At 43.8% G+C, this 12,025-nt stretch overlaps 1 protein-coding gene and 1 long non-coding RNA gene across 3 annotated transcripts in view; one reads left to right on the plus strand and one right to left on the minus strand.

Moving 5' to 3' along the window:
- The window catches only part of LOC122559365 (uncharacterized), a 46,103-nt gene extending 34,809 nt beyond the window's left edge, over window positions 1-11,294 (minus strand). The window contains exon 1 of the long non-coding RNA XR_006314407.2: window positions 11,179-11,294. This is a non-coding gene — a long non-coding RNA (uncharacterized LOC122559365). The remainder of the gene's footprint in view (window positions 1-11,178) is intronic.
- Window positions 11,295-11,754: 460 nt separating this feature from the next.
- creb3l2 (cAMP responsive element binding protein 3-like 2) overlaps window positions 11,755-12,025 on the plus strand; it is a 100,503-nt gene continuing 100,232 nt past the window's right edge. Inside the window, exon 1 of one of the 2 annotated variants that reach the window (XM_087997516.1) lies at window positions 11,755-11,946. In XM_087997516.1, coding sequence (XP_087853642.1) covers window positions 11,845-11,946 — 102 coding nt within the window. In that variant the 5' untranslated portion in view covers window positions 11,755-11,844. The remainder of the gene's footprint in view (window positions 11,947-12,025) is intronic. The other variant, XM_043708944.2, reaches the window with a different exon arrangement.

Below are 12,025 nucleotides of genomic sequence, written 5' to 3' on the forward strand. Positions count from 1 at the left end.
CAGATGGACCAATGGGCTGAGAAATGGTAGATGGAGTTTAATTCAGATAAATGCGAGGTGCTACATTTTGGGAAAGCAAATCTTAGCAGGACTTATACACTTAATGGTCAGGTCCGAGGGAGTGTTGCTGAACCAAGAGACCTTGGAGTGCAGGTTCATAGCTCCTTGAAAGTGGAGTCATGTAGATAGGATAGTGAAGAAGGCGTTTGGTATGCTTTCCTTTATTGGTTAGTGTATTGAATACAGAAGTTGGGAGGTCATGTTGCGGCTATACAGGACATTGGTTAGGCCACTGTTGAAATATTGCATGCAATTCTGGTCTCCTTCCTATCGGAAAGATGCTGTGAAACTTAAAAGGGTTCAGAAAAGATTTACAAGGATGTTGCCAGGGTTGGAGAATCTGAGCTACAGGGATAGGCTGAACAGGCTGGAGCTGTTTTCCCTGGAGCGTCGGAGGTTTACAAAATCATGAGGGGAATGGATAGGATAAATACGCAAAGATTTTTCCCTGGGGTGGGGGAGTCCAGAACTAGAGGGCATAGGTTTAGGGTGAGAGGTGAAAGATATAAAAGAGACCTAAGGGGCAACTTTTTCACACAGAGGGTGGTACAAGTATGGAATGAGCTGCCAGAGAAAGTGGTGGAGGCTAGTACAATTGTAACATTAAAAGGCATTTGGATGGATATTTGAATAGGAAGGGTTTGGGAGGGATATGGGCTGGGTGCTGGCAGGTGGGATTAAATTGGGTTGAGATATCTGGTCGGCATGGACGGGTTGGACCGAAGGGTCTGTTTCCGTTCCAAACATCTCTATGACTCTATTTCCTTGCTGAAATGTTGTAAATGTTACTATAATTTTTCAGGCAGTATGCACACAAATTGCCTTCTGCTTGGCTTGCACATATGCATTCCCCTTTCTAATGTGCATTCATGCATATCTGCAAGCCTCATCTTCCGTCTCCAACCACCAAGGTGAGTGGGAAGAGGAGGAAATCATATAAGCCAGAAAGGTGAAGTAACTCAGCCTGATTGGCTGAAATCGTTACCAATAGGCAAAACGCCTTGGGAAATTCCCAGTGTCCGACTGGCTAAGACGGGCATCAATGAAGAGCTTCCAGTCAGAGTCAGGACAATGGAGAGAGACAGATAAGCACAGTGGCCACAAGAAATACTAAGTGATGATAACCAAACAGGGGAAGGGAGACAGAAAGTTCTGAAGTTTAATAGAATGCTAGGTGATCTCACTGAAACATATAAAGTTCAGAAGGGGATTGACAGGGGAGACACTGAATGAATGTTTCTGCTGGCTAGAAAACCTAGAGCACAGGCCAGAGTCTCAGGATACAATGTTAATAATTTAGGAATGGGATAAAGTAATAATGCTTATTCCTCTAAATATCCCCAAAACACACAAACACTCATGCAAGATCACTTCAGGAAAAAAGATCTTCCTGCAAAGCTTGGTCTTCTGAAAAAAGAAACGTTGGTTAATGGGTTATTCTGGAAGGTAAAAGGATAAAGCATGGAATATTCTGACAGTCTTTTGTCTTGATGCTCCAGTCAGTGTGGTCAATGCATTATTGTCTCTTAAGTCTTGAGACACAGCTTACTGAAGCAAAACAATCTGGAAATTCCTCGGTCAAAAAGACAAATATCCTTGAGTTCACCTTGAACTCAAGAAGAGTTTTTTTCAGAAATGGAAGATGTCAGTTGGGCAGCTTGCTCTTAGCAGGCGTTCCTTCAAGTGAACCAAATTAAACAAGTGCCTCTCCAGGCAAATCACCGTTCAAAACAATCTCAGCAGTAAAGCAAGGATCATGGGCAGCATAGTAGCTCAGTGGTTAGCACTACTCCCTCACAGCGCCAGGGATTCAGGCTCAATTCGGCCCTTGGGCAACTGTCTGTGACCAGTTTGCACATTCTTCCAATGTTCTCCGGTTTCCTCCCACAGCCCAACAATGGGCAGGTTAGGTGGATTAGTTGTGCTAAATTGTCCACAGAATCCAATGATGTGTAGGTTATGTGGATTAGCCATGGAAAATGCAGGGTTACAGGGATAGGGTGGCAGGGGGTGGGTAAGACCATAAGACAGAGGAGCAGAGGTTAGGCCATTCAGCCCATCGAGTCTGCTCTGCCATTCAATCATGGCGAATAAGGTTTTCAACCCCATTCTCCCGCTTTCTCCCCGTAACCCTTGATCCCCTTGACAAACAAGAACCTATATATCTCTGTCTTAAATACACTCAATGACCTGGCCTCCACGGCCTTCTGTGGCAGTGAATTCCATGATTCCTCACTCTCTGGCTGCAATAGTTTCTCCTTATCTCCATTCTAAAGGGGTCTTCCCTTTACTCTGAGGCTGTGCTCTTGGGTCCTAATCTCTCTTACCAATGGAAACATCTTCCCAACATCCATTCTGTCCAGGCCATTCAGTATTCTGTAGTCTGAGTGGGATAATTTTGGACGGCCAACGTGGACTCAATGGGCCGAATGGTTGCTTCCACACTGTATGGATTGTATGATCTGCGGTAAAGCAAGCATTTATCATTAGCCATTTGATTTACAGGAGGCCTTGTTTGTTACAAAAAAATAGATTTGGCAAGCTTGTCTTCATTGACCACAACATTGAGTATAGAAGTTGGGAGGTCATGTTATGGCTATACAGGCCATCAAACCTACATATCCCTGCACACTATGGGCAATTAAGTAATCCACCTAGTATGCACATCTTTGGACTGTGGGAGGAAACTAGAGCATCCAGAGGAAACGCACGCAAACATGGGAAAAACGTGCAAATGAGAGTGGAATCGAACCCAGGTCCCTGGCATTGTGAGACAGCAGTGCTAGCCACTGTGCCACCCAGGATATTTTCTGTCTTGTAACGAATGCTGGGTAACACTACTGCCATTGACTGATTGTTGTTTTTAAAAAGTAATTCATGAGAAATGAAAGTGGGGAAATCTAATGTATGTGCCGATGTCAATGTGCATGGGATGTGGTGACATCAGCAATGAATTTGCAGCTGTATCCTCCTTCCTGTTGCAGTCAGCCCCATGTGCAGATGTGCTGGCGGCTGTATTAACAGTCAGAGTAATCACTCATATTAGAAAATCTCCAATGTCTACAAAATGAAGAGAGTTACCTCTTTTAAAGAAAGCTCAGATTCACACTGTGCGTGTGGATAATTCTGCACATATACCCTTTGACAGTAAAAAACATAGCGCAGCTGAAATAAGCACAATAAATATGAGCAAACTGAATGGAATAATATTGCTGGTAGTTCAGGCAAGGTTACTGCACACTCATGTTTCATACATGTGTACTCAGAGCGTTTTGGGATGTTAGACTTAACAAAATCACTCCAAGTTTTTTCCACTAAATTTGAAAGAAATCCATTTTCCACACTCCTGTTGTGGAACTGATCACCACCGCCCCCCCCCCCCTCCCCCCCCTCCCTCCCGCCCCACCCCACCTCAAATTTATCAAGAACATAGCCTAGATCCTAACTTTTATCTTATTTAAAGGCAACTGTAAGGTTCTGTGTTCCAGATGTAATTCAATTGGTTACACTACTTGGCTTTAAGCAAAACACACTTCATTCTTACCCTATACAGTTAAAATATAAACAAAAGAAAGAGGAATATAACTTTCATTTTATTGGAAAATGTAACATAATAATAGATTATTTAACGACTAAACAGCATCTACTCCAAAAGGTAACAGCACATAAACACACCCTTGACAAAGGCAAATTCAATAAAACAGATTGTCTCACATGTAGTTTTTTTTCCCAGTACACGAAGAAAGAACACCAAAAGAAAATTCTGGTCGACAGAGAGGTACGGCAGCTTCCACAACTAACTTTCAAAACCCACCAACTACTAAAACTCTGGTTCTGTGGGAGCCTGACTTCACCCATTCACGCTGCTTCTATTGTTCTAAATTTTATAAAAAACCCAAGGTTTCACAAGCTGATTGCCTTACTGGCTTGGAACAGACCACTCAACACTTCTGTCTCAACCTCTCTTCATAACAAAAAAAGGACAAAATATACCTCTTAAAGACAAAGTATCGTCACACCTCTCCGCTTTCAAAATAATGAACCATCAGTATACAAAGATGGCTTCATTTTTAAAAATCTTTAGTGTTACTCCATTAGTATACTACAATAGATATATATACATTGCATTGACTCTAAACATGCAAGTATTCAATACTGCATTCCATTTCAAATCGTTTCTTCCACCACCAAACACTTTCATCTTCCTTCATCAAAGTTTTGACAACACGTTGGCAATTACGTTCTCTCGTTCTGCCATGTGTATATTTTTCAAATTAAATGGCTGTAACAATAAACTCCATCTCAACAGACTGGAATTTTTATCTTTAGATTGTTCCAAAAACATTAAGGGATTATGATCAGTATATGCGATTGTTTCAGACACATTACTGGCTCTCTTCCACAAAAGGGTCATGGACGGATCTTCTCCTGAACCTTCATGGGTTGCCGCACGGTCTCCACCATGGATCTTGCTGCAAGTTTTCATTCTGCAGGTAGCTTTTGGGTTTTTGTTTTTATCACCCTCAGCTTGGAACTTCCTGAATGTTCTGCGGCCTTTGGCCAATGAGGCCATTAGCATGGTTCAAAGCATCCAATATCCTTCACTGCTGCCATGCCAGGATGGTCTAAAGTGCATGTCCTCAGGCACTGGCTAGAATTCAAGATGCCAGAAAGTTTGATTGACACTTCTCTAATTCATAACCCTTGGGTTGGTTGTAACTGGTTCCCCCTGAATGTTTATGACGTCTATGGCCTTGGTTTCCACTGTTCTCTGTAGTCAAAAGCAGCTAGCTGTTTAACTTAATTTGGCCAACTTTCTGTCAGGCCCAATTTTTCCAGTTGTGGGTCAATTTAGAATGTCCAACTTTGAGCCCATGGTTACTTGACCATAGTCCTTCCTGTTGATCCCATGAAGCGTCTACCAAAAACGGGATCACAGACTTAGACCAAACTCTCATGCAGCCACGTATCAAGTCTCAGATGGATAGTCTAACTGCATGAATAACTGCGTTCCTGTTGTACATGGACAATAATTCCCTGTCCACTAACTCCCATCCTCATGCACATCAGTAATATGTACACAGTACTTAACAGTACTATATACATAACTTGAGAATTAGCCACTATTTTCATTCACTGGCTAACCCTTAAACCTCTTTGGTGATTAGCAGCACTAAAGAGAGTAAATTCAAACAACCAACAACGTAAATAGTCCTTTCACACCATAGTCTGGGTTAATTAATTTCTTGGCTCCTACTGTAAGAACATAGAGTCCATCGATAGTTTCTGGTTCAGTTCATGGATCCAGTAGAGACATTCAAGCATGATGGCAGTGAGATAGATTCAAGTAAACAGGATGAACAACACAGCCAGGGGTGATAGGAGACAGACCCATGAGTTATTGGCACTTTTGAGGCCCAGTCCCAGAAATCACTCCACAAATCACTCTGATTGTCCTGATACCCTTTTGATTTTGCTCTGTCTGCTGAATAACAGTGTCAAAGACATGAAGTGCATTTGCCAGTTGCTTCATTTTTCTGGTAGGAGTTCAATGCCAGTGTTGTACTTCTCCCAATAAAGTTTTTCTGAGTTTGTCACTGATGTTGACAAAGATCTCATTTCTCTTGTGGATGTCTGAGAGTTTGATTAGACTAATCCTGCCTGGTATGTGCACCTTAGTACAAAAGACTTTGGATGTTCCATATAAAGATCCCGCACCGATGGTGTTTTAGAGAAGTTGTGATGCAGTATTCTCCTTGCCATTTATATGCTACCTGATATCTGTGTTTAGGCTCTGGTTCACTACAGTACAACTTAGAATGGCATTTGTCAGAAAATAACACGTCATATTCAATGTATGGGGTAGGGACACACAATTACCTCTTTAGTGCAATGACATTTATTCAGAGTGGCACCTACAAACCTTCCCTCTTTCTCAACAGCGTACAGAAGGGTGCCGTCGGATTTACCTCAGATACCACCTCTTAGATAATGCTGACATTTTCCACTTGAAGACTTGTAATCCATTTTGATTTGGTGTTTTGATCAGGATCTGCAGTACCATCCTTCTGGTCTTTTCCGGTGTCCTTAATTGTTGTTAAATCAGACTTTGGTTAGTTGCCGTAATTTACAATTTAAAATATTGGATCATCTCTTCCCATGGAACGAGTGCTCATCACTAATCCAAGGTTCTCCCTCAACTGTTGAATCATGCACTGGCCATAGGTGCTGCACAGGGTCTATTCTGCTGCCTACTGTCATCATCTATCTTTCCCTAGATAATTATTTATAGTCCTGGCTTGTCCTCTCAGCACTGTTACCAGGCTCTTGATTTTCTTTCATTGCCTCTGTGCATCTTGCCGAATGTCCAGATTAATTTTATCCAAGGTATGTTTAACTTGCTTTGTTAAAAATCTGTGCTTATTATCCAAACGAGCCAAATTGTGAGTAATGATTGTGGACACTCCTGCTCCGAACGCTGTTTCAAATCATTCAACATTTCGTTTTACTACAACCCACTGGAGTGGATCTGGCCTCCCATGTCAATCACTGTTCTCCATTCCAATAGTCAAACAGTTAAATACAACTGTAATTCCTAAATTCCTGTATCCACTTCCCCCATGTCCCCCAGGAGCACCTAGAGTTTTTGGCTGTTGCCTTGGGATCTATAAACCTTTAACTGATTAGCATGGTACTACTCAGCTTTTCCTCTATCAAAATTCTGTACCAGGACGCGCTGGCTTAGTACATACTGAATGGGGATCTGAACACCAGGAGCCAGGATGTTCCCGGTATTCAAATTTGCCACATCACTCGCTGCCCTACCTTTACCCAGTTCATCTTCCCATCTGTTTTTTCCTTTTGGCCATTCTTATGGCCACTGCTTTGTGTGCAGTCTCTACATTTTCAAAAACAATTTTCTCATGCCAGAGGGCTTTGATCTCTGGCTCTGTCAAGTTTAATCCTAATAAGGGTCCAATACATCTCATGGGGTGTCCAGTCATTAGAATGTGAGGGCTAAATTCAGCTGAATTGGAGGGTAAGTTCCTTATGAGTATGAAGAGTTTGCCAAGATTGTGCACAATGACCGGAATATACTTATTCGCATTTTTGATTTGATTTGATTTAGTATTGTCACATGAACCCAAGTACAGGGAAAAGTTTTGTTTTGCGTGCAGTACAGCACATCATAACATACAAAGACACAAAAATCATTGGGTGATTAAACAGAGCGATGAATACAAAGTTATGGCTGCAAATAAGGTGTGCGAAAAGCAAAATCAATATTAGATTTGGAATTTGAGAGGTCTATTCAGAAGTCTAATAATAACAGAGAAGAAGTTGTTCTTGAACCTGTTGGTATGTGGTTTTAAGCTTTTGTATCCTTTGCCTGACGGAAGAGGTTGGAAGGTGGGTGGGGTCTTTGATGATGTTGGCTGCCTTTCTGCAGCTACAAGAAGTGGGCGGCACGGTGGCACAGCGGTTTGCACTGCTGCCTCACAGCACCAGAGACCCGGGTTCAATTCCCGACTCAGGCGACTGACTGTGTGGAGTTTGCACATTTTCCCCGTGACTGCGTGGGTTTCCTCCGGGTGCTCCGGTTTCCTCCCATAGTCCAAAGATGTGCAGGTCAGGTGAATTGGCCATGCCAAATTGCCCGTAGTGTTAGGTAAGAGGTAAATGTAGGGGTATGGGTGGGTTGCGCTTCGGCGGGGCGGTGTGGACTTGTTGGGCCGAAGGGCCTGTTTCCACACTGTAAGTAATCTAATCTAAGTATAGATGGAGTCAATGGATGGAAGGTTGGTTTGTGTGATGGACTGGGCTGCGTTCACAACTCTCTTTAGTCTCTTATTGTCCTGAGCGGGAAAGTTGCCATACCAAGCCGTGATGTTTTCAGAGGTGGGATCAAAATTCTTGCAGGCTTTCCTTGCTGCTCAATAGCATTTGAGACAAGTGTTTAGGCTCAATTTGCCGTTCAGCAATGTCAGCGCAGACCGATCTAGGTTACCAAAAACTCATGTGAACTGTTTCCACAGGTGCCTGGCAAAAGTAGTTAGGTGCTCCCCCCCTTCGCTGCCCACACTTATTTAATTCCTCCACTTCTGCATCCAGGATTCCATTCTTATGACTTACAACTCCCCTCCTCCCACATTCAGAGGATTGGGAAAAGCAGAATGGAATGCAGGCTCAGGCACATTAACACTGATTTTATCCCCTTGACATTGTTCAGCCAATGGAGAATGCATTGTTGGTGGTTGCTGTTGAAAATAAAAGGGGGGCAGCTTTGGCTCAAATACAGGGATCTATTTTGATATCTCGACCAGTTGTGAGAGTGCAAATATGGTTGTATAAGTAGTTGGATTTCTGTTCTGGCCATTCTGATGTGGTCAGTGGGTTTATCCAGGCAGGATAAGGTCCTAGCGACGCTGAAGGACCTACTCTGTCTGGAAAGGGAGGTGGCAGTCACCAGTCTTCAATGTTCTCGGCCTATCTTTGGACTTGTTCTTCCATTTCCTCTGTCTATTTCTTAACCATCTAATTCTATTGTCCCAAATATATATATTATTCCCTGATGCATGAAAAATTGAGACTTTAATTTTTCATTTTTGAACTGGCATTTCAAATGATCCACAGAATAGGCTCGGTTTTCTTACCCTGCCAAGTGCAGGATTCTGAGCACAGCCCGTACATTTTCACATTTCTTATTCAGTTCGTAAACAGCTTTGGATACACTGACTGCACATGGATGTGAGGTTTAAAGATGTATTCCTTCAGCGTTCCATGCCACTTCCCAGCATTTCTGTTTCAATATTTGTTCACTGCAAGAGTCAACTCAGCTTGGCCGCTTCTTATTTAGGCATTTTCTCAGTACCTCCTCCTACTCTGGGCAGTGCCATTTCTGCTGTTGTTCCCTTACATTGTTTCTCTCTCTTGGGTACTTGACCTGAAATTAGCTGCTTTTCACTTCCCTGGTTATTTCTTACTTCATTGGTCCCCAACCCTACACAAGCTTCTACATATCCTCATGGTCCCTGATGTCAATACTTGGCTTCTCCTAACTTCATGGTTCTCGAGTGTATTTGGTTTCCTTGCCTCTGTTGTCTGTATGTCCACAACCTTGTACCAGCCAATGCTATATTTCCTTTTCTGTGGGTCCCCAATGCTGTACTAACTGAAGCTCACTCTGCTCTCTCTGCCCCCCCAAAAGAGTTCATCCCAAGGCACAGGGGTTGAATAGAGACAAGTTCTGGCTCTCACTAAATTCCTGCCTGAAAACATCTAAAGCCTGAACTATTCTAGCTCTGACTGTTAGCCTTCCCAACATTACAACTATATGGTTAATGGCCCAATCACCGAGTGGAAACATTCACCCTCTTTCACCCACTTGAATCTGTGGGGTAGCAGTCCTATTAATTCAGACTCAGGCTGGATGTCCAAGAGTTCAAGGTTTGGTGGGTTTTAACTTCAGAAGTTATACAAACACTTCTAATCAAAGCCCACCCAGGTACACCAATATTGTCAAGACTGCTTTGTAGACTTTGACCAGTTACCAAAGCACTCTCGTCATTGAGGTTGACAAAGGGACACAGAATTCAATTGGTGTTTCAATTTGATTTTATTTACTATTTAAAAACACCATGTGGTCAGCTCCCAAATTCTCAAAATATTTACCAACTAGCTTTATCCATCCAAGAAAGGATTTTCTCTGTAACAATCCATGTTTTTGAACTGGGCCATTGGAATATCCTTCCTCTCTGATGTAGGGCTGGCTTGCTTCCACAAAGGGAGGGGGGTCTCAAAGGTCAGAGCAGATCTTCTCAATTCACTGTACAGTCTTCCAACACAAGTCTTTGCTGTGCAGGTGGTTTCAGGTGTTTGTTTTTATCCACCTCAGCCTGGACTTTCCTGAATGTTCTGCGGCCTTTGGCCAATGCATAACCTACAGTCAATTTATGTAAGATCCTGTAAAGCCCACTTTAGAAATTGAACCAGTCCGACTCAAAATGGGACACAGACAGACTTTAACCTCACACCTTGTCTAACCTAAGCTGACACATTTTGTTAGAAAACCTGAAGCTATCTTGAGAATGTGACTTAAAAGGAGTTCTGGGATTTACATATTAATAAACCAAAACTAGCAAAGCCATTTTAAAAGAAGAAAGTTAATACAGTTGGTTTACTATATTTCAGTTGCATGACACTGTAACCTTTGGCTATAAATTGTGTCTTATGGCCCTGCTCCTCCGATGAAGGAGCATCGCTCCGAAAGCTAGAGCTTCCAAATAAACCTGTTGGACTATAACCTGGTATTGTGTGATTTTTAAACTTCATACTCTAATCAAGCAGAGTCAACATGGCACCATGAAAGGGAAATCATATTTGGCTAATTGATTGGAGCTTTTTAAGCAAGTCACAACCAGATCGAGGGGAACCAACAGACAGGTGTATTCAGACTTCCAGGAGGCATCCGACAAGGAACCTCACAAAAGGATAACGCATAAGAGCACACAGTGTCGGAGTTTATATATTGGCGTGGACAGAAATTAGGCAGGAAACAGCAAATGGGGATAAACGATTCTTTTTCAGGTTGGTGAACACTAAACGTTTCACAGCCACGGAAGTGTTATGCTGCAGGATGCCATTCGGCCCATCGTACCTGTTCCATTTCACCATAGGAGCACAATAACTTTAGTGCCCTGAATCAGAGAACATAGGGGGCTAACACCTTCAACATATTGTCTAGCTATCACCATTGTTAACAGCTAACAAAAGGGTTTTTCAAAAAAAGGGTTTTGTGATTTACACATGAAAGAAGTGAAACTATCACTGTATTCTAACAGATAAAAGGCTTAACAGACAATCAATTCTTCAATGTATAATTTCAGTTATATCACACTGTAAATTGTTGCTATAAATTGTGTGTTACAATCGAGTCCTCCACAATCACCTGATGAAGGAGCGTCGCTCCGAAAGCTAGTGCTTCTAATTAAACCTGTTGGACTATAACCTGGTGTTGTGTGATTTTTAACTTTGAATCGTAGATTGCCTTTCTCCAGCGTTTTTCACCACCAGCTTGTTTGTACATCCGAAGTGGAAGCTTCCCCCCCTTCAACTCACCGACCAAACTGTTTCGCTTTTATCGGATAAATCGACGAAAATTCCTGACGAGGCTTCCCCCACTAAAGACCGCACGACCGAAGGCCCGGTTAAAACACCCTCCCACTGCGCAAGCGCCAGCTTTCCAACCGTCAGGGGGGAGAGGAAGGGGCGGGGCAGAGGCTGTTAAGGGTGGGGCTGACGCCGACGGGGGTGGGGCTGAGCGTGATGAGTTGGTGGGGGAGAAGGGGGCGGCGCTGAGGCTTTCATGGTGTCACGCGGCGAGACTAATGGGGGTGGTGCTAAGGTGGAGGGGGCGGGACTGAGGAGAACGAGGCGGGGCTGAGATTGAGGAGGGGGCGTGGTCTGAGGTGAGAGGGCCGGACTGAGTTTGAGGAGGCGGGGCTGTGATTGAAGGGGCGGAGCTGAGGCGCCGGGGGAGGTGGTACCATCTCGCGGCAGAAAGGCGAAGTGGCTCAAACTGATTGGATTAAATCCTTGCCAACAGGAGGCGGCACCTTGCGACGATCTGATCCCCGATAGGCGAAGATCCTTGTCAATCAATGTCCTTGACAGCCTCTATTTCCGGCTGGAGGAGAGAGTGCTCGGCGACGGTGTTGTCTCGAAGGGGAGTTGTGACAGTGACAGCCCCGGGGCCTGTTTGTTGGTGGTACCCGAGCGGCGGCGATGATGGAAGTGTTGGATGCTGATGGTGCCCTCGAGTGGGACAGTAAGCTCAGTGAGCTCAACCTGTCGGCAGGACTGCAGTGCGAGGCCCTCTACCCGACGGTAGGATCGCTCACCGGAGCCTGGGGCTCCCACAACCTCCATCCCCTCAACCTGTGAATGCGGCCCCAGTTAAAGGCTG

This window comes from Chiloscyllium plagiosum, unplaced genomic scaffold (genome assembly GCF_037043375.1).
Source record: "Chiloscyllium plagiosum isolate Xiang-an unplaced genomic scaffold, Cpla_swu_hap1 HiC_scaffold_19, whole genome shotgun sequence".
NCBI classification, from domain to species: Eukaryota; Metazoa; Chordata; class Chondrichthyes; order Orectolobiformes; family Hemiscylliidae; genus Chiloscyllium; species Chiloscyllium plagiosum.